Raw genomic sequence first — 24345 nt, forward strand, 5'->3', positions numbered from 1 at the left:
ACTGAAAAGCGCGGGGTTACATTTTCCTGTCAAAACATAGTCTACGATGTTCCCTGGGTCACATGAGGTGTCTGTGCAAAATTTCGTGATTGTAAATGTGACGGTGCGAATACACTTTTCGTTTCACTGTTTCCCTATTATGTAGATAGGGGCAAAATTGATTGGTAAATTGGAACCCGCGGGGTTAAAATTCGCCTCAGAACATAGCCTATGACGCTCTTGTGGTCCAGATGTGTGAGTGTGCAAAATTTTGTAGCTGTAGCTGCGACGGTGCAGATGCCAATCCCGGACATACATACACACATTCAGCTTTATCTCGTATATTAGATATATATGTGTGTGTGTGTGTATAAGTGGTGTGTGTGAATGTATGTGTGCATGTGGAAATCTTTTTGTATGTGAACATATATGTGTATATGGGTGTGGTATGCATGTGTATGTACATGTATATATGTTTCTTCTATGTGTGTATATGTATGTCTACGTGTGTGTACATGTATGTACGCATATATGTTTCTGTGTGTTTATGTATGTGTACGTGTGTGTACATGTATACATTTGTATGTGTGTGTATATGTATGTGTAAGTGTGTGTATGTATGTATATGTTTGTATTTGTGTATATGTATGTGTGTATGCACGTGTACGTATGTGTATGTGTGTGTATGCATGAGTGTGTGCATGTATGTGTGTATATGTATGTGTGCACGCATGTATGTGTGGGTGTTGGTCTTAGTTCTTTGAGTATTCCTGGCTCTGATCTGATATTGACAAAACAATACATAGGGATCAGTATAAGTTATCTTTTTTTTAATGTAAAATTATCAAAAATCAAACTAAAAATGTGCATGCATGTCAGATGAAAAAAAGAATCAAAAATAGATCATTGATATATTAACCTATGTATAATTCTCAAAACAGAAGTAATTTTTTTTTGGGGGGGGAATGAAAGGTGAATTGAGTTGACAAAAATAAGATTAATTTTTTTTTGTATAACAATTGAAATATAAATGTAGCCACGTTATCCTCAGTGAAAATTACTATGGTTTATATGTATACACAATTTATAAAGATAAATGATTACTCTATTTATGGGAATACATTTCATGGTATATTTAACAGCAACGCATTATACAATACAGCTGTTACCATTATAGCCCAAACAAATGTTGCAATTGCCCAGAGCTGATTACAAGCTGGTCTAAGTGCTCTCATATGATTCTTATTTGTATAACAAATCCTCCATTGTAACTACAATCAAAGATGTATATTATAGTGAGCACCATCAAGTATATGTTCCTTTGTTTTGACAGCTAGAGATTGTTTGTGGTCAGAGACCCACATCATTTATAAATGTAATATATAGCACTTTCCCACAAAAACTACCTTCCTACAACCCGTTATGATATTTTAATTACCTGGAAATTCTATTACATAAGCAACATGTATTTAGTGTTCCCACCTTTAATTAAACACAGATGAAGGTAAATACTTTTACCTTTAGACACCATTTAATGTCTAAATTAAATGGACCTTAGTATTATTCCAAAAATGATCTTAAAGAGGTTTTTTACCTTAAGAAAAGTGAACTCCGAATGCTTTTAAATACAGTGAGTAAAATAAGTATTGAACACAAGGATATAGAAATGACAATACCGCGGCCCCTAAGGAACTCCTAAACTGGAAAACGTGTGTCGATAACCTAAAATGCCTTTAGGGTGAGAAACAGATTGTACTAAGTGCCAGATAAAAAAAAAATATATAAACCAATTGGAATTAAGGATATAGTATTTTCAATAATGTTTTTAAAAATGTTTTTAAAATGGGGGCAGTGTTAAAACAATGTAGTTAGCAGTGTGTTACCTTCATAGATTGAAACGTATAGGAAGTCCTTAAAGCAATAACTAGCAGTGACCTTTAATCTAAGGTCAACAAGCACCCAATCCCTTTATCTCGTTCAGTCTAGCCCAGTGGAGCAGACTCCACCCAACATCAATAGTGTTTAAACTAGCTACGGACCTGGATACAGACATTCCCTGAGGAAGAAGGATTGTCCCTTTGTAACGCGTAGGACATTTGAGTCTGTCAGGCCACCGTAGCATCTCCATGACGTCACACGCCGAGGTTACCTGGAATTACCCACGCTAGTTTGAGGCAACGCTGCCGACTGGAGTGTCCTCATTCCCTGCAGCACGCACCGAGCAGATCAGATGCAGGATCCCTGATCTGCCCCGGATCCCCTATTCTAGACTTCTCTCCAGACAGCCGGGGGTTAAGCATTAAAGACTTTACATTGGCATTGTAAGTGCTCCCATAGCGGAGCCTCTGAAACACCTTCTATTTTCCCCAGCTGTGCAAAAGGTCCAGTCACACTAAGCAACTTACCAGCGATCCCAACAACGATAGGGATCGCTGGTAAGTTGCTAGGAGGTTGCTGGTGAGATGTCACACTGCGACGCTCCAGCGATCCCACCAGCAACCTGACCTGGCAGGGATCGCTGGAGCGTCGCTACACAAGTTGCTGGTGAGCTCACCAGCAACCAGTGACCAGCCCCCAGCGCCGCGTGGAAGATGCTGCGCTTGGTAACTAAGGTAAATATCGGGTAACCAACCCGATATTTACCTTGGTTACCACCGCACGGAGCTACACGTGCAGAGAGCAGGGAGCAGCGCACACTGAGCGCTGGCTCCCTGCTCTCCTAGTTACAGCACACATCGGGTTAATTACCTGATGTGTGCTGCAGCTAAATGTGCACAGAGCAGGGAGCAGCGCACAATGCTTAGCGCTGGCTCCTTGCTCTCCTAGTTACAGCACACATCGGGTTAATTAACCCGATGTGTGCTGCAGCTAAATGTGCACAGAGCAGGGAGCAGCGCACAATGCTTAGCGCTGGCTCCTTGCTCTCCTAGTTACAGCACACATCGGGTTAATTACCCGATGTGTGCTGCAGCTACATGTGCACAGAGCAGGAGCCGGCACTGACAGTGAGAGTGGAGGAGGCTGGTAACAAAGGTAAATATCGGGTAACCAAGGACAGGGCTTCTTGGTTACCCGATGTTTACATTGGTTACCAGCCTCCGCAGAAGCCGGCTCCTGCTGCCTGCACATTTAGTTGTTGCTGTCTCGCTGTCACACACAGCGATCTGTGCTTCACAGCGGGACAGCAACAACTAAAAAATGGCCCAGGACATTCAGCAACAACCAACGACCTCACAGCAGGGGCCAGGTTGTTGCTGGATGTCACACACAGCAACATCGCTAGCAACGTCACAAAAGTTGTTCGTTAGCAGCGATGTTGCTAGCGATGTTGCTTAGTGTGACGGGGCCTAAAGTTTAACTCCTTTAACCTGGTAGTGCAGGTCACTGCTAGTCATAGCTTTAAGGACTTCCTATACGTTTCAATCTATGAAGGTAACACACTGCTAACTACATTGTTTTTACAGTTCCCCATTTTATAAACATTTTTAAAAACATTATTAAAAATAGTATACCCTTAACTCCAATTGGTTTATATAATTTTTTTTTTCCTTTTAATCTGGCACTATATACAAACTGTGTCTCACCCTACAGGCATTTTGGGTTATCGGCACACGTTCTCCACTTTATGTGTTCCTTAGCACTAGAAGTCCCGAAGAGGGGTCATTTAACATTTCTACCATTGGAAGCCTATGGACCTCGAAATTCCTGGGACTTCTAGTGTTAAGGGGCACAGTATTATCCTTTCTATATCCTATTATTTCTTATCGATTGGCTGTGATACAGGGCCAATTCTTACCTGCAGCCCCTGCAGAAGTTTGAAAGGGTACTAGTGTTTGTCCCTGCCTCCACTTCTGGTTGTGACTAGCTCCAGTTTTTTGTATATATTAAGAATTGAACACAACTTTAATTTTTAAGTAAATATATTATTTCTAAATGTGTTGTTCACATAACTTTGTCACCAGATGTTGGCAACAACCCATCAAATCAACACAAGCAAACAAATCAAACCAATATATGTACATACATATAGTGATGTGTAATAATGAGAATTGACACAGGCAAAAAGTACTAAAAAATATGAAGAAAAAGATGTACAAAATGCCATGGAAAGTCATAACACCAGCTTAAATCTATCAGTAATTAGAAAGTAATCTTGCCACTTAGTGAAAAATAATATCAGCTGGTTTAACTGATAGCCTATGAAAAGATGTCTCTTTACCAAGGTGGCACACAAGAAACATCTCATGATGGGTAAAACAAGTGAGCTGTCCCAAGACCTTTGCAACCTTATTGTTGCAAAACATACTGATGGCATTGTTTACAGAAGAATTTCTAAACTACTGAAGGTTCAAGTGATGGGGCCATAATCCAGGAGTGGAAAGAACATTATTTCAACATAAACTTGCCGTGACAAGGTGCTCCCTACAAGATTTCAGCTAGAGGAGTGAAAAGAATTATCAGAAGTGTTGTTCAAGGGCCAAGGATTACCTGTGGAGAACTATAGAAATACATGGGATCAGCAGGTAATTCTGTCCTGCCTGTTTAATGCTTGTTCCGTGATGTTCAACCGTTTTTGGTGCCTTTTATACTTCAAGATAAATAAAGCATTTATTTTAAGATGTGAGTGCCAGCTACCATTTAGGCCCGTTTCACACGTCAGTGAAAAACACAGATGTTTTTCACTGGCGTGTAAAACACGCACATGTCCCTGCGTGTGCCGTGAATCACGGCACACGTGGGTTGTCTAAGTGCAATCCGGGCTCCATTCTCCGTGGCCCGTGATTGCACTTAGAAATCAACTCACCTGCGCCCGCTCCCGCTCTCCATGGTGCTGATCGCTCCCGCGGTGCAGCATCCGGCCGGCGCTGACCCCTGCAGCAGCTGCTTCTGGGTCGGCTGTGTTGTGCATCATTAATATGCGCGACAGTAATCAGCCGGCTTAGAAGCAGCAGGGAGGACGGGCTGCAGAGAGCGCGGCTGAAGCCGGGTGAGTAAAAATGTTTATTATTTTAAATGCACGATTTTTTCTGGCACGTGTTTCACGGACCACACCACTGCGTGGTCCGTGGGACATCAGTGATGCCAGAAAAAAATGGACATGTCTCCGTGCGGCAATCACGCACACGCAGGTACGCCGCACGGAGACACGTGCAGTGAAAAATCACTGATGTGTGAGCAGGCCCATTCATTATAATGGGTCTGCGTATGTCAGTGATTCTGGTACGTTTAAAAAAAAGCACAAACGTCCCAGAATCACTGACGTGTGAAAGGGGCCTTAGGCGGGCTTTGCACACTACGACATCGCAGGCCGATGCTGCGATGCCGAGTGCGATAGTGCCCGCCCCCGTCGCAGCAGCGATATGTGGTGATAGCTGGCGTAGCGAAAGTTATCGCTACGCCAGCTTCACACACACACTCACCTGCCGTGCGACGTCCCTGTGGCCGGCGACCCGCCTCCTTGTTAAGGGGGCGGGTCGTGCGGCGTCACTGCGACGTCACACGGCAGGCGGCCAATCAGAGCGGAGGGGCGGAGATGAGCAGGATGTAAACATCCTGCCCACCTCCTTCCTTCCGCATATCCTACGGAAGCCGCAGTGAGGCCGGTAGGAGACGTTCCTCGCTCCTGCGACTTCACACACAGCGATGTGTGCAGCCGCAGGAGCGAGGAACAACATCGGACCGTCGCGTCAGCGTAATCATGGATTACGCCGACGCTGCACCGATGATACGATTACGACGCTTTTGCGCTCGTTAATCGTATCATCCAGCCTTTACACACTGCGATGTCGCATGCGATGCCGGAAGTGCGTCATTTTCAATTTGACCCCACCGACATCGCACCTGCGATGTCGCAGTGTGCAAAGTGCCCCTTAGACTGTTGCCTAATTTATAGACATCTATGGATTGATTTCTGTGTCTGTGCAGATTGGATGGCTTGTTACTGTCATATGATGAGAAATTCATGCCAATAGTACCTTTAGAAATATATTTACTTATATTTTCCTTCATTTTAAAGTATTCAGGTGTCATACAGAAATAGGCAAATACTTTTTTGGAAATATTAATTTTACTGTATCTCTGCAAAATATACATAAATATACATAAATAGCTCTAATAGTATGTATTAATTGATTAATTGTGAAAACAATGACAGTTTAACAACCCACCACGAAACATCCCAGTTGAGTGAGTTACCTGTTATCGAGGACTCTCTGCAAATCTCTAGTTTGACGTCCACTAACATTTTCATGTGTAATACTGAAAGAAGAAAGAAAATGTCAACTGGAATTTTGGATTTCTGAATTATGCAGAAATCTTTAAACAATCACTAAATTAAAACAAATTAAGTTATAGTCAAGCGACCTAAAATCTTCACTCAGTTGTTTAAAAAATATTTATATTCCGGCTTTGCGAATATTTTCCGAATATCTCGCCGCTATTCGACTATTCGCGAATATTCGATGTGCAATTTAAGTCTATGGGAAACCCGAATAACAACTATTCAGAACTATTCGGGCTTCCCATAGACTTACATTGCGCATCAAATAGTCGAATAGCGGCGAGGTATTCAGAAAATATTTGCGAAGCTGAATAATCGAAGTATTCAATCATCCCTAATCTCAACCATTCACCACCTCTTCTTAAAAAATGACTACAAAAAAACAAAATTTGATATGTAGTTTGCCCAATAATGCACTACTGACTAATATGCAATATCTGGTCACATAAAAAAATATAAAAAAAATATTAAAATGACATGAATGGCACGTCAGATAAGGATAATCCTATAGAGACACATAAGGTTACAGAATGGCTTCTAGAAAATTAAATAGCTTTCTCAGGGGCCACCTCTGGCCATTCCTCCACTTTTGGCCTTATTATCTTGTTTTACTGTACACTTATATTTACCCAGATTCCCTTTACTGTATACTTCTATTTTTCCAAGGCTGTTACCAATTAGAAGATTCTCCCTCTGGTTTATATTTCTACGTGTTTAAAAGCAGAACTTGTTTTTATTGCATCCGTTTAGATTCTTCAGTGATTTTAGGATATATGCCATTTTGCACATATTAATGGATATATTCAGTCTGACATTCCAATATTTTCATGAATACAGTGATTTTCATTTACTGGCATTTGGTTTCTTATTTCTTTTTTGGCCTATTATTGTTTCTGATAGGATAGGGCAGATTTTTGTGATATTGGAATTCCCATCTGCAAGATTCTGTCCCAATATGTAAACGGTGTAATAATATTAATATTAGCAAATACTTTCAATTAGAAATGTAGTACTGTTCTCCTGGGATAAACATATCTTTTATCTCATGTGCAGGACATTGCAGCTTAGGTATCCATGGTTACGACCATTCAAATGGTGACAGTTAGTTAGTTGCTCTGGTCGTAACCATGAATACCTAAGCTGCTATGCCCTGCACATGAGGTAAGAGTCATAGCTAATCATGAGAACTATACTATATATAGGTATTTGCCAATATTAATCTTATTATGCCTACTGTATATTGGGTTAGCATCTAGGAGATGGGAATAACCCTTTAAGTCTTATCATAACCATAAAAAGGTCTGTTGGTATATTTACCTAAGAGTACTTGTTAAAGGCGTTTTCCAGTTTCGAAGACCATCTTTCCCCTAGCCCAGATAGATTTAGTAAAACAAACTGTGCTTTTCTCATCCTTCTCAGGTCCAGCACCGAGTCTCCCCTCCAGTGTCTGTTATTACCTGCACCATTGACATCATGTCCACAATGCTGCAGCCAACCAGCGAGCTCAGCGAGTTGCTGACGTAAGCTGCTCACTGCTGAGGAGTTTACTGATTGGTTACAGTGCTGTCCTTATGACATCAATAGATACAGGGAGCAGCGGCAGAGACTCAGTGCAGGACCTTTGGAAGCTGAGTGAAACTAGATCTCTTTTTGGAAATCCCCTTTAAGTGTTTTTAATTTTACAAGTAATCTCTACTTTAACAATGTTTAACAAAGTCATATAATTACAAAAAAAATTCTTCTTATTATAAAGTAGTAAAAGCATACTATACATGCAAAATAAATGTTATGTAGTGAGTGCTGCACTATGTTTCTAATGGTAATTCTTCCATTGAAGAACATAACGCTTACCTGATATTTACTACAAACACTGTGTAGTTCCAACCCTGGAACGTTTGATTCAGCTGAAAGATAATGCAAAGGTTAAGCTTCACATTTACTTTTCAGATTATCTTTCTACGTATAACCAGATCTGACATTAGTACTGTAATCCGAGTTATGGGTTGTTCTGCAGACACACTGGATATATTCTGCTTCAATCATATCATTTGAAAATGTAAACAGCTCTTGTGTTATAATTCTTGCGTTCTTGGTTTATCTAGCATTGATGTAATATCCCAACTCTCTAATCTTGTTATATTCACTGTTGACTTAAGCATACTCTGCAGTTTTCCTAATAAAGATGACTATGTCCACTAATACTATAGGCTTTCAGAAGTTTTCGCTAGTGTTCTGGTACTTTATCCATACAATTCAGAGTCCTCAGGGTACTAAGGAGAGGTCTTAGTATTGGTTAGGGGCCACAATAAGGATTCAAATAAACTCTCCTAGAGGCTAGAGCCTCCTGGTAAGCATGATGGCCCCAAGAATGACCTTCTTCAGTAGGCCCAAAGTACTCCAGCCTGACACTGATAATACTTATTGACATGGGGTTAGAGAATTTGGTCCCAATGTTCAGATCAAAGGGACCAAGTCTATGTATGATTAATTAGGAATTTAAATATATACTTTAATAGAAAATATATATGTCTAATTAACATAAGAATTTGAGATAGCATCACATGTAGTGCATCAATGTTACACGTATTTGTTTGTTTTTCTGCTAATGAGAACCTGTCATCATGGTGATGCATATTAACCTAAAGGTATGGCCATAATGGTGCTGGTATACTGATCTCATACATACATTCAGTGAAGAAATCTGCATCTTGTGTCTTTATCTCCATCCTTATGAAAATTTTGCGTCGGCGCCATCCTAGCCATGGGTGACACTTGTGCAAATTCATCTCCTGGCAGCCTTCAGGAAAAAGGCACAGGTAACAGCACAGGTGCAGATTGAGAGCTTGGCTCTATGACATTATTAGACCCATTTTACTGAAGGCACCTGCGAGATCAAACTGCACAAGCACTGCCCATGGCTAGGCATAGCAAAAAGACAAGGAAATAAAACAGGAAGGACAAAATCCCAAACATTGCTGCTATATATTTTAAAGTCCCTGCATGTATATTAGGGAGTAAAGGACAGGCTTTTAAAGAGTAATAATCATTTTTATTTCATAAATCAACAGTAGACATGAAAATAAGCAAACAGACAAATTTGCTTCTTTTTCCTCCTGAATAATATCAATTCATAGTTAAAATCTGTATGTAGTGAAGACATACTTTCCTATCACTCAGATATATGACAGTTGGAGTTTTTAAAAGTCTATGGATTAGGGGGGCGAGCTAGAAGCAAAAACTAACATTCCAATGTAGGTTTTCCAGAAGCAACAGTTGCAGTTCTCCATAGAACTTTCTTTTCATTAATTTATTTATTTATTTTACTCGCCTATATAGTGCCATTAATTCCATAGCACTGTACGGACATATGAGCGCCAACTGACATCTCAGTCATGGGAAATTTTATACTCAATGAAGACATATTTTACCCATCAATTGGGAATTTTGAGAATGAAAGATTAGTTGAAAAAGGGAAAGAAGCAGATCTCTCTGATGATGATAATAATAATAATAATAATAATAACAACAACATATTACAAAGCTTCTTACTTTCATGTATATTATTCATTTATGAAAAAAAATAAATTATATCAACCTTTATTCTTTATATTACAGAGTATAAATTGTAAGTATTAGAAATTCTATTAGAAAGGCCAGGTAATAAATTCTAGTAAGGGACACATATACTTACCCAACTTGACACCAAGCTTTGGAGTTTTAACTCTTCGTTAGCAACATCACTGACCACAGTAATAGAAATCCTATAAAATGTTCCACCTGTGCAAAAACATAGTAGTCAAGTTAAGACCTTATATATATATATATTATGTAGCTGTTGTGCTGTTCTAATATTTAGTGATGAGTAAACACTATCATGCTCGGGTGTTCGGTACTCGTAACGAGCAGTTGATGTTTGAACTGGCACGGCTCGACAACCCGACTATAATGGAGGTCAATGGGGGGACTCAAGTATTATTCTTGGAAATATTCCAGAAAGACTCTCAAGTTCCACAATGACTTCCATCATACTTGGGTACTCATGTTGCACCCATTCGAGCAATAAATACTCATTACGGATACCGAGCATCCGAGCATGGCAGTGCTTGTTCATCCCTACTGATATTAGTAAATAGCTGATCATAAAATTACGATTGGTTAATCTACTGCTATTTCCTTTGCAGAGTTAGGACTTCTAATATATCAACGTTAGTAAGAAAAAAATGGAAACTATATAGCACTTTTCTATAGGTACAAAATGGGTTAAATAGGCAACATCACCAAGACACCTTGCTGTTATAGGACTGATTTACTAGGTCTTAATGTTCTGTTGAAAAATTAACACACGTCAAATAAAATAGTATTTCTTGGTCTCAAATATATTTAATTCATCAGTGTAAATGGAGGATACTCAACAAATAACCTTTATTGTATTAATATTATATCTAAATATATAACTTCCACCCTTTAACACTAGAAGTCCCAGAAATTTCGAGCTCCCCCTGAAGTCCCGAAAGAGGGTGAAAGGACCCTTAGTCCAAACTGATCTAACTAACTAGAAACTAAATGGCTAAAGTCAATGGAAAACAACAACCTCCTGTGGTGCGACAGTAATGGCCTTAATTACAGAACAAAAGACGGTGATTATAGGATGTTAGCTAAAATCCTTCAGGTCATTCGACCCGTCTCTGGGTTCCAAAGGTAGAAATGTTAAATGACCCCTCTCACTGACTTCTAGTGTTAAGACAGCCAGGACAGTCTGTTCTGGAGAATATGAGTATGAGTATGGTTGTGTCACTAGTAGCACATTACTTAAATAGTTTCATGGCCTATTGGGAATTTTCATTTTGACACTGAAAGAACAATGAGGATGGAATCCAATACATTTGTGTAATATTAACAAATGTTAGTACATAGGGTTTGTATAAATTATTTTAATTCTCCTTATCACTGACTGTATGACCATGGGGTAGTTTAGATGCAGGGGACCATCTTGGTTTGTTCCATCACTTTGCTACTTGCTAGTTTGTAAAATCTGTACAGTGCACCTCATCCCAGAGGAACTACATTATTAGCAAATAACAGGTAAGGATTCATAAAAAGGATGAAATGTCATGTCCTTCATTCTTTTCAAGAATGTAGACAGTGAAAGGGTTTGTGTTGTCCAACATGATAAGTCTGCAGTCACTCTATGTGACTGCAGACTTATGAATTCCCCAGCGCACACACTGTGCACTAAGAGGATTCACCGTTTTCTGAGCAGGGAAGGTGTAGAATCAGACTAGTGGACATGGCCTCTCTATACAAATGTATGGAGTAAGTGCATCTGACTAGTAGGCGTGGATATCCAGTGGGTGCAGCCTTGTTCAATATATTTGTGTTAAGAGAGGCCATGCCCATTAGTCGGGTTCTGCTGGGGAAAATGGATAAAGAACAATTGTGGTCACGTGACAGTCGTTCCTGGTTCAGAAACTGGTGAATCCTCACAGGGCACAGTGTGTGCCCCGGGAGGATTCATTTCATGAGTCGCAGTCTCATAGAGTGACTGCATACTTATCACTTTAAACCTGACAACCTCTTGAAGGGTGACCATTTTGTCATGTTTTCATATCACCATTCTCTAATATATAGAGACAATTTGGTGAGAAACCAAACACTCATTATGGTATGCTTATTTAATAGGAATATTGTGTTTTTCAGGACCCAAATCATGTTGATCCAGTTTCCTAAAGATTATTATGACCTAATTGTGTATATGATAGTAGTATGTTAACTGCTATACTTGCACAGAAGATACTGCAAAAAAGCCTATATTACATTGACTTGTGACCTACATCAATTTCACAATTGTTTAACAGCCATATTATGCTTGGAGTAAGGCCAAAGGCCAAAGACCAAGGTTCCGATTTATTATTTGAGATTCCTTGAAGTCAATTTTCTTTTAATTGTCTTCTGGTTTATCTCTTAAGTATTTGCACCAAATGTTTCAAAAAGGTGCCTAACGTTCATGCAAATGGAGCAAATCCGAAAAGTTTTTGTGACTTGGCACTAAAAGATGAAAAACCTTTATAAAGTTGCACATTTCTTTAAATATGAACTAAATTGAAGACTCCTGCAGAAACTTTATTACCGGGGAGGGGTAGTGGAGAAAGGGGCAACTCTGGAGTGAGATCCGACAAAAAAAATGACAGTTTTGGTGAAAGATGCATTTCATGAACCTTTCTAAAACATTTAATAAGCAAAGTTGTCCAGGAAAAATAAAAAGAGACAAAGAAGAAAGACAACTTTAAAAGTAGCGCAAAATATATAGCAAATAAGGCACAAATTCTAAAGGCAATACAGGAGGAAATTACACCAGAAAAGTGGAAGGACAGCCATGATGGATCAGAACCAAGTACTTATATTTCCTTTTATTGCATTAAAATGCCCTGCATCTGAATATTATATTCTGTGCTCCTATTTTTTTTTTACACTAGATTGCATTAATCAAATCATTAGGTATTAGTACATTGTAATAAAGCTAGATTTAAAGAGAATCCCTCACTTGCTCAAAAAAATTGTGTTAAATATCTTGTAAAAATCCCTGACCTTCCCTGATTCTGATGCTCTTTTCCGTGTTGGGCTGTGTTGCTCCATTGCAAAAATATTCACACTTGTTTCTTCTGGAGCAAAGGTATATGAAATTTCTGCCTGCAGTGTAACTGGGCATTTCTGTAGCGTCTTCTCTGGGCTTTCAGCCTTCCTAGACTCTGCCAATCATAGCTCAGCAGTGTTTGAGACTGCTAGTGCTATGATTTTGTAATGACTGGGAGGGAGGGAGGAAAGTGCACACCTCTAGAGAAGACTCTGAAGAAACGCCCAGTTGAACTGAAAGCAGAAATTTCACATATTGAGCTCTTAAAGCATCATATGTGAATATCTTTGCAATGGAATCACAAAGCACAAAATGGAAGAAAATGGCATAATCAGGCAAGCTGAGGGATTCTTGCAAGGTATTTAACTCACATTTTTTAAGCAAGTGACAGGTCCTCCTTAGAGGAGACTGCAAAGAATGTGCCAACATGTTACAATCTAACAAGAATAAAATTATTACTGATTTCATGTCCCTTAGTAAGATGGTATATACAAATAATTATATAAACATCTTTTATTTCTTCTCTTTTCTCCTTTTTAATTTTAATTGATATATCAAGGACCTGGGCTGGCAAATGTTTTTTCTCTTTTATGTTACTTGTGAATCTGTGACATGTCAGTAACAGTTTGCAATAAGTATGACACTAAAAGTAAATGTGACATTGGATGACAGTAAAGAAATTCGACTGCCAGATGGGAAGAAGGATCAAAGCAGTCGTTCAAATTTAGCACAAATGTTACCAGTCAGTTTTATTGAAGTGGAACTCATGAAACAAAAAGAAATACAACTTAAATAAATGGCTAACATTGTACAAAGAAAGTTGTAACATTTGATCTATATTCCAGAAACAGAGCTATCACTGTCATGAACGCTGGACTGGAGTCCCGCTAACCGATTTGCTCATTTCTAGTAGAGATGAAAAGATTGATTTGCAGAGAAATTAGTCCAAGTCAAATTTCCGGAAATTTGAGGTTCCACACCAATCCAAATTCTTTTTCATTTGATTCACAAAATCAAAATGCCTGGTGACCAGAGAAGAGGACACCTATGGAAGTTCGGTAGGTTCAGACGAATTTTAAAATATCAGTTTCGGACCTGAAGTTGACCTGAACCCCAATGGAAGTCACTGATTGGACAGTTCATGTCTCTGCCCACATGCAGCCAGACATAAAGAGATCTCTTCCAGGGGCGAGTGGGTGGGGTTTTTCCATTTTTGTAGGTGCGAGTTGTTCAAACACTGCAAGCGGCTCACACTGAGCTGAACTCCGAGAGTACCCCAGCACAGCGATGCTCGTCTGAGTGGTGTTCATACGTAAAGCACCCGAACTCTGAATTTAAAAACTGTTTTTTGTGTAAAGTCTGTGTTTGGTACAAACACCAAACACCGACCCATGGGTTTGCTCATCTCTATTATTGACTAGAGAAGAGCTGCTCCGTTGAAGTTTGGGTTCAGCCGGACTTTAGATATAGACATGGCAGCCCCCATGCAGCGGTGGATACCACGCCTCACGCCATCCTATGCCTCCAGTCCACTCCACTAATGTGCAACTGAGGAAGGTCCGTAGTGGACCGAAACTGTTTTTTCATGAACATTAAATAAACTTGCATCACTTTCAAGTTCGGGAGTGCCTTGTTTTATTACATTGTACAACTTTGGAACCTGAAGAGCACCCCTATTTCTCTTGATATCCCTACAAGGAAGTGCCATTTCTTCTTTCTCTATTTAGATAAAGTTCTGTTTGGGACCTGGACTTGACCTGAATCTCATTGAAACTCACTGATTGGGCAGTTTGGGTCTCTGCCAACATACAGCCAGCCATAAACAGAACACTTTTGAGGGAAGGAAGGTGGATTTTTTTCTTTTTTTTGGGGGTAACATTCTACATCTGATAATGCTGCTTTTACCTCCAGTGTGAGCCAATCAAACACTGAAAGCAGCTTGCACTGGACCGAGCAGCGAGCATACATTAGCATAGGGATGCTTGCTCAAGTGGTTTCCATACATAAAGCACCCAAACTCTGAACTAGAACACTGATATTATATTTTGTAGTCCAGTAAGAACACCGAACTTTACTGTTCGCCCATCTATACCGCTGACCATTTTGGTAAACCATTTAGGGTTGACAAATATTTAAAAATTTAAAATAATACCTCATCAGTCATCTCTCTGAATGCGCTATTGCTCACTTCCAACCGTTAAGTACTCTGCTTTATCATCATGGGTCGCATCTTCACTATCGGCCAGACTTCTGGATGCGTTCAGGCCTTGGGCTATCTGTGCTTTGTAAGATGGCAATGTTGTGATGTCACAACGTATGCCGCAATCTTGCAATGCACAGTGACCAAACTGGAAGTCCTGGCTTATGGCGAAAAGGATATGGATGCAGCTTGCAAGGACAGAAATGAGAAAACCGGATGGCTAGCAGAGACATGACAGATGAGTACTGAGGTATTACTTTGTTGTCAATATTATCTATGGGATCTAAAGAACACTGAATTTTTGTAAATTGGATTTTTGGGGAAAATTCAGCCAGGGCAATGAATTTATATCAAAAGAACATCTCATCACTATTAATTTAGCTTTTTTTTCTAAAGTGGACTGCAGCTGTCAGGCTATGCTGGGAGTTAATAGTTTCACAACAGCTTTAGAGTCACAAGATAATGACTATTATTCAGCAGAAACTCATTATCTTAAACCCTGACGTTCTGTACACATCTTTTCTCTTCTGCTTTTTTACTACGTGGAAGGATTTCTTTTTCTCGTGCAGAAATGTTCGTGATTTAACAGTAATTATGATGAATTAAGTCCTTAAGTCAGAATATTAACTCAAAGATTTAAATGACATTTACTCACGCACAGTCAGATGTAAAGAGGAGACATCTATAAAATTGACTCCAGTAGTGTATGTGAATGCATCAATCCTTTCTTTTACTATGTGCTCAGCTTTGGGCTGTAAGAGCACACCTAACCACTGTTTTATAACATAAATACGTGGAAGGCACTTGTAAATAGAAATCTCACATCTTTCTTTATATCGCTGGCTGCATTTCGTTGGTACATTGGTAAATGGTAGAAATATTTACTAAAGGCTATAAATCAAGTTCTGAAGGTGTGTTTATTTGTGTTACATTACTTCTTTATGCTTACTTTACGTTTCTGCCACAAGATAGGTGATGCAATTGAGGTCGCATGAAAAGCAGAGTCATTAGTAAGAATTCAGAGAGTGTTACGGTATACACCAGATCCTGGCACAAGATATAGGATTTTTAATAAAAAAAAATAATTTCATCATCACAACCCTCCATTCATATAGATTTCAGTTAATATTGAAAAAAAACCCAAATAATTACATTTGATATAAAAGTGAATAATTAAAGCATATCATTGCATCCACAGTAAAATACTTCTTATTTCAAAATTTGGACAGAAATAATTATGTGAACTGATATTCAGTGAGGGTATAATGTAAATGAATCTTTCATTTTCAGCACAATAACATATTTTATTAAAGGGAACCTGTCACCAGGTTTTTCCCTTATAAGCTGCGGCCACCACCAGTGAGTCTTTATATAAAGCATTCTAGAATACTGTATATAAGAGCCCAAGCCGGTCTGTATAGTGTAAAAAACATCTTTATAAAACACACACCTAGGGGGCAGTCTGGTCTGATAAATCTCGCTGGTCTCCGTCCAGCGCCTCCTTCGTCTTGTGCAGTTACTGTCCTCCTGTCCAGTCCTGTGTGCATGCAACATCCTGCGTCATTCACACAGAGGCCTCCATTGCGCTCCTGTGCATGCACACTTTGATTGGCTGAGCGCAGATCAATGTATTGTAGTGCGCATGCATGAGTGGTCTTTAACCTTTTTTCGCACCTGCACATTACAGTACTTTACTCTTCTCTTAGCCAGGCAGAGCAAAGTGCACAAGGGCAGGAGCACAATTGAGGCCTCTGTGTGAATGACGCAGGACATGTCATGCACATGGGGCTGGACAGGAGGATGGCGATGGCACTAGGTCGAGGAGGCGTCGGACCGAAACCAGTGACACCCATCAGACTAGACCACCCCTAGGTGAGTATTGTAAATGTATTTTTTATGTTCTACATAGCGTCCTGGGCTCTTTTATACAGTATTCTGGAATGCTGTATATAAGGGCTCACTGGTGGTGGCTGCAGCTTATAAGGGAAAAACCTGGCCAAAGAGTCCCTATAATTGCATATTATATTTGTATCTTATTAGTAATTCTTGCAGCAAATAATTTATAAGCAGAAGATCCAGTGGAACTATTGCCTGCAAGTGAATAACAGTTCACATAACAGTGAGCCAATAATGATAAAATTAATAAAAACAAAACCTAAATAGACACATTTCTTAAAAAAAGTAAAAGCAACAATTATACCTAATTTAAAGTCAAAGCACTTGTTTTTTTCTATGGATTAGTGTGTGTTTTGAAAGCTATTTTGAGGACAATAACACCAAATAAAAATAATATTTGACAATTAATAGTTAAAGAAATAATTCTGTCTATCCCAAAATATTCGCAACAATTCTGAGTTTTACTGTATATGCAATGATATCATTTTAATATTTGTTATATATTCATTTGATAGGCTGTTCATTAAGTAAAATTTCTATGAACTGACAGTAGTGTGATACAATCTATCTGCTCAATAAATCATCTACATATACACTAGGTTAACTGTATACATGTTGGATTTATTGTATATTGATGTACCATGAATCTGAGCATCCATTCAGACTGTAAGGCTATTGACATCATGTATTCCGATAATCGCTAATTCATGATAACTTTGCAGTCTGAACAGGCTGCTGATCACCAAACGAACAACCAAAACGCTCATTTGTCAGGAGAAATGTTATTTTAGTGCTGCACAAAAGATCATCCTCTCTCGGCAGCACATAGTGCTGTGTAAACAGGACTTGTGCTGCTGAGCACAACGGCAGCTCATATGCACAGAGCAGATCATTTAGTTTGCATCTGAAGGTCTGCCTGTGTAAACTGGCTACTAAATAGCTGCTGATCAGTAGACCGCTGATTGGCGTTCATCTAAGGCGGGCCATGTAAAACGCTGTTAGTCATATAGATTTAATGATGCGTTCTATGAGAACTCTCTTTCATTAAACATAAACATAGTATAGAATAAAATATATCTGACAATGCTCATCTGCATATCTCTAAAGGTTAGCATAATTCTAAAGATGATGCTCCCATACATAACAGCTCTTAGGCATACCTCATTGTTAGCCTGATCCAAAAATTGCTGTAACTATCAAATTTATATCAAATGATTAACAAGTAGTTCAATTTGTTATAGGATTTTAATTGAAAAACGTTAAAGACTAAAAATTAGGAACTGCAGCAACTAATGTGTATAGAGAAACAGAAATCATGTACAGCAGATCAGGTATGTTAAGCCTGTTTTACATGTTATGATTTCGCATACGATATCGTATGCGATCGTATCCGCCCCCATGGTATGTGCGGCACGTTAAATTTTGTTGAATGTACCGCACAAACGATTAACCCCTGTCACACGTACTTACCCGTCCATACGACCTCGATGTGGGTGGCAAACGTCCACTTCCTGGAGTGGGAGGGACGTTTGGCGTCACATCGACGTCACGCAGTAGCCGGCCAATAGAAGCGGAAGGGCGGAGATGAGAGGACGTAAACATCCCGCCCACCTACTTCCTTCTGCAGTGCTGGCCTGGAGCAGCAGGATGCAGGTAAGATCTGTTCATCGTTCCCGGGGTGTCACACACTGCGATGTGTGCTACCCCGGGTACGATGAACAACCTGACGTTCAATTTATGAGGAATGAACGACGTGTGTGCGATGAACGTTTTACCGTTCATTCGCAATTGCACGCAGCTGTTACACACTACAATGTACCTTACGATGCCAGATGTGCGTCACTTACGACGTGACCCCGCCGACACATCGTAAGATATATTGTAGTGTGTAAAGCGGGCATTAATCTTAAACAGGTTTTCCACTACTAATGTGACCTCCTTTCAATTGTCCTAACTATTTCTAACCAACACTTTCCTTTAAACTTCTGCTACCTATCCTGTTGCTGTAAGCTGATCTCACTGCGAAGCATATATACCTTTATTGATGTTCTAGCTTGGATTCTTTCACTTTAGAGACTGGAATCAGACAAACTGAGCAGGGCACATCCTGATAGGGGTGAGGAAGCCTCTCTATGAGTTCAGTATGAGTCAGCAGGGTAGGTAGCAGACGTATTTTGGGAAAGTGTTAGTTAGGAAAAGTTAGGACAATTGAAAGGAAGTCACATTAGTAGTGGAAAACATCTTTAATCTAAGGTCTTCCATTTACTTAAAACAAACTATTTTATGTATATACTGTAATGTGGCATAAAATGACATAACATAACACTCAACTCAAAAAAAATTGACATGGTGCCCAGACTTTGCAATCTCCTTAAAGTATATAAATGAATTTAAGAGTTAAAAATATATTACTTTGTGGGGAATTTATCACATGATCACATAAACACATAACTACTACTGACTAGTTAATACTTATATTTAAATTTTAAATATTTAGCTTTATTACCAAGATTTAGTCACTGATAAATGCCCCTTTAAAAAACAATTTCAGTAATTTGATTACTTATTTTCAGCAGAATATTGTATATTAATGCTATTTTTCTACTGCAAGCACATTTAGTACTTCTAAAGTTTTCTTCAAGCAATCATCTATTGAAAAACATAATGACTATCATTAAGAGGGGTGTCTAGTCTAGGAAGATACATCTACATACTGCTGTTAACCTCCAGTCCACAGAAACAGGTAACATCAGACAGATGACTGCACGAACACAGCAGGTCTGGAGGAGCCGTTGTAATTGCTTCAAATGATCCATTACTAACAAGCTTTTGACTGGAGTTATTAAAGTAATCTTGATGCATAGGCTGATGTGAAAATCCAGTTCCGGGAACAAGAGACTCCTCCTTTATAAGATCTGTTAGTTTTGAGTCTGAAAATCCTAACGTGGTAAAACTTTCAGAATGATAGTTGTCATCCAAGCTTGTTAACATGTCTGTTTGTGTTTTTCCCATAACGCTGATTGACTTTCCTGGATTACCAGGCACAGTTGTAATTATCCATTGACTCCACACATTATTTATGATTGAACTTGTAGTCAGATGAGAAGTCTGGGCAGCATTTCCATCACTCTGGGTGTCTGCGTTTGAAGATGGCAGCCTGGTTGTTGTTAATATTTGTTGACCATTCAAATGGCTTTCAGACGTGGGTGATAGGTTATTTGCCAATGGAGGTGTTGCCATATAGGTGTTATATCTTATTTCTGATGACTCTTCCTTACTGAGAAAATTACTTTGCTTTAAGGAGTCATCATTAGTGCCACTATTTGCTGTCAAGATACTGATTTCACTAGCTTGGAATGTGATATCTATAGGATGCAGTGTACCCTGAGGTTTGATGAATTCTGGATGAGCATTTTCTTGTTGATGTTGTTGCTCAGGATTAGCCAAAACCTGGATAGTGCATGGCACAAGTTTCATTTTGTTGGGCTCCTCAGAAGACTTTTGACTACCAAAAGACTGTTGTAAGAAGTGTTCACCTACAGAACTGTGTATGTCAATTTCACCTACAGGTCTTCCAATCTCTAACTGGGTCATGTTTTCTATATAGTTACTTGTTGTTGAATTGGATTTCAATCTATCATTACCGACTGCCAGGCTATCAAATGTTGATTGCAAATAATTTGATAATGTGTTCGTTGGGGCCAGGTTAAATGATGGGTTCATATGTGAAAGTCCTTCAACCATATGACTCCTAGATACTAAATACAACTTTTCAGCTTCCAAAAAATCATCCTGACCAGAAAATTCTACTGCCTCAAAATTGTTTTGAAACTCATTGATCTCAACAGTTGGATGTGGGTTTACTACTTCAGTAGATGAAGTATCAAATTGAAGTTCAGTGGTTGGACCAGCCATGTACAATTTTAAGTTCTCACTGGGTTTTTCATTGATTAGTATAAAGTTCTTCCACTGATTGTCTGACACATCATAACTTGAGGTCATTAAATGGTATTGCTCATCCCCCCTTGAATTCAGAATACCAGTCTTTTTTGTTTCAGGGAAATTCATAGTTTGCCTATCTATGGGCACACTATCTGTATTTAAGACTGTACTATGTAATCCTTCAGGATCACTTGTTCTTGTTGGTACCAGCTCTTCTACCAGTGTTGGATATAAAGGATCCTTTATTTCATTGTTACTAGCATGGTTCATATTTGCTCTGTGAGCCAATAAACTTCCAAGAGACAGTTTTGACTGGGTAGGTAATATGTTGTCTTCTAAGATACAACTAGAGGAAGTATCACAAGACACACTGTCTGTAAATAAAATGTTTTGTGCATATACGGAGTCCATTACTTGATTCCTTAATAAAGAAGGAGCTAAATTATTTGTCTGAGTGCTTTGTGCATCAGTTATAGATTCTGTAGGTATACTAACATTATCCTCCTGAACATATATTGTTTCTTTTGTGTTTTTCACATTATTTGTCCAATTACTACTTGGAGTTTGAAGACCAACAAACCTCTCAAGTCCTTTATTTTTCGATTTTTCTGAATTGGATTTGTCTGTTGTTGTCACTAGCGCGGTGGAAATAAAGGAGTCATTTATTAAAAATGGTGGTTTACTTGTTGTGTTGTTACTTTTTTCAGATGACATGTAAATAAGTTCAGTATTATTGTCATGATTTCCACTTGCGTGATCATGAAATAAATAGTCTGATGTCTTTTTGCTGTACTCATTACTATATTTTACTACACTTTTAGCATTCAACGGTGGAGTAAAATTGTCAAAGTTGTGTATAAGCCATTGTGGCCACCATGTTTGATTCTTATTTTTAGTATTGCTAAGCTGTGTTCTACTAAAAGCCATATTATCTTGTTCCATCACAGAAACATTATGCCCTTCTTCTTCACCAGATCCTGCCGTCTCCATTTTTGAGACTTCATTTTCTCCAAACAATAGAGATGAGTTGCTTGAAACATTCTGTATAATAGCTAGACTATTACTAGATAATACTGTGGATTTGTTTTCTTCACTTGCTTCACCCTCTGTACTGACCATTGTTGTTAACCTATGAGATGTAGATGATGTCCAAATTGATGGTGTTGTCATTAACCAGAAGTTGATTGGTATTTTGCTTGTTCCTTTTTCTGAAGATGCTGGTCTCTGTTTCACTGGCCACACAATAGGGGTAGAAATAATCCCTATGCTTCGTACGCCTTTTATTTTTGAGTCTTGCATTTGCTGCTGCCATCCTTCCCAAGGATGTGTAACTAGGTTTCTCTTCATTCTGATGGGAAATGTAGCAGGAACTTTGAGTTCCTGCAGATCTGTATATATTATGCCATACAATAAATGGATTGAAAAACAGCAGTTACTTGCAACAAAAATACATTTGTGTCAACTTGGTACACATAATTTTACTTGAAATATACGTGATTATAACATTACATTAATCATTTACAGTAGCTTACTTCAGACATTCAACAAATACAATTTTCCTTTGAGCTTAGGGGCTCCTAAATCGGACCTACAGTAATATCATAGACATTTTGTATATGCAGCAATTCCTTTATATACTGTAGCATTAATGAGGATTTTCACTGTTAATGTGACCCACTTTCATTTGTCCTAACTATTCCTAACACTTTCCTAATATACTTCTGTTACCTACCCTGCTCCTGTCTGCTGATCTGTCTGCGGTGTGTATATTCCTATGTTCATGTTTTACCTGGGATCCTTATGGTCTGGAGACCAGAATTGAACCAACTGAACCAACTGAGCAGGGCAGGTCACTGGTGGGGATCGGGATGCCTCTCCGTGAGTGACTGGGCATACATGCTCAGATCACACTTCATTCTCCTCTCAGCCTGCTTTACAGTTCGGTGTTTTCATGTGACAAGCCAAGCGTTTTGATGTGCAGATCATTAAATAGTATATCACATTGCATGATCTACATATTGCAGTGCTTTTCACATCAAAGTACCACACTGTCAAGCAGGCACATCAAAGTACCACACTGTCAAGCAGGCTGAGAGGATAGTGAACTGTGATCTGGGCATGCCTGCCCAGACTGCTTTCGTTCACAGAAAGGCAGTCACACCCCCTGTGATGTGCCCTGCTCAGTTAGTCCAATTCTGGTCTCCAGATCATAAGGATCAAAGCAAAAACATCAACATAGATGAATATGCACATTGCAGAGATATCAGCTTACAGGAGCAGGGCAGGTAGCAGAAGTATAAAGGAAAGTGTTAGTTAGGAAGAGTTAGGATAAATGAAAATTAGTAATGGAAAATCCCTTTAATGAAAGAATGTCTCATATCTGGATTTCCATCTCAGTCTGTATCAAGTTACATGTAGCAATAGAAAAAATTGTTCCATGAATATATAGGTGTAGGCTTAACTTTAGGTTAACAAACATCAACCTCACATTACTGCTTTCCAGACATATAGACAACTTTAGTAAAAGATCTTGAAGACTTAGGGGTACTTTACACGCTGCGACATTGCTAGCAATTGCTAGCGATGTCACGAGTGATAGCACCCGCCCCCGTCATTGTAACGATATGTGGTGATCGTTGCCATAGCGAACATTATCGCTACGGCAGCGTCACACGCACATACCTGTTCAGCGACGTTGCTGTGAACACCGAACAATCCCTCCCTCAAGGGTCAGTCGTTTTGTATACCTAGCTGGGATCAGTTAGGACAGTTTTAAGTCCTGTTCTTAGGATTGAACGGTGCATGCATCTCCCCTGATGAGCCAAAAGTGGTGAAACGCGTTGGGAGGCACCAGGACTGAATGGGGGTCTTCACAGTTTAGGGCTAGCTGTGGACTGCCCTTGTTAGGGCGGGAGCTATTTGGTTTAGGGCTAGCACATTAATAGGATGCTAGACCCTTCTCCTGACCCATTTCTTTCTGACTGGAGTGGAAGATATACTGATTGGATGGACACGGCTGGACTTGGTGAGATCAATACTTCCCTGCTACATTCACTTTAACCTTGTGAGGTACTCTCATTAGCTAGGTGAATTTATTACACTCTGGATGCTCTTTATTTCACTGTAGGATCCAGCAGCAGGACAACCTATAAACAGCTTATTGGTAGGGGACCCTTCTAATAAAATGGCATTGTTCCAAGTGGAGAATTCTTTTGAATATAAATTTGTCACTGCAAATGTGTTTTGTTTGTAACTTACTTGTAGGAAAATAAGGGGATTAATTGTAGCTTTGCATTTGATACAAATGTTGTATTGCTGGAAACAAACATGAAACACAATATTTGCAATGCATGAAACCTTCCAAAGACAAGCACACAAAGTCTATATTATATACGGATAATATCCATATTCCATGTG

At 39.1% G+C, this 24345-nt stretch overlaps 1 protein-coding gene across 4 annotated transcripts in view; it reads right to left on the reverse strand.

Moving 5' to 3' along the window:
* The window catches only part of ADGRG6 (adhesion G protein-coupled receptor G6), a 202103-nt gene that overhangs the window by 45142 nt on the left and 132616 nt on the right, over positions 1-24345 (reverse strand). For all 4 annotated transcript variants that reach the window (XM_075339576.1, XM_075339575.1, XM_075339574.1 and 1 more), the window contains 3 exons: positions 9951-10036; positions 8111-8163; positions 6175-6237 (listed from right to left, as the gene is read on the reverse strand). In XM_075339576.1, the coding sequence (XP_075195691.1) occupies positions 6175-6237; positions 8111-8163; positions 9951-10036 (202 nt within the window). The remainder of the gene's footprint in view (positions 1-6174; positions 6238-8110; positions 8164-9950; positions 10037-24345) is intronic.

Source organism: Anomaloglossus baeobatrachus, chromosome 3 (assembly GCF_048569485.1).
Source record: "Anomaloglossus baeobatrachus isolate aAnoBae1 chromosome 3, aAnoBae1.hap1, whole genome shotgun sequence".
NCBI lineage: Eukaryota > Metazoa > Chordata > Amphibia > Anura > Aromobatidae > Anomaloglossus > Anomaloglossus baeobatrachus.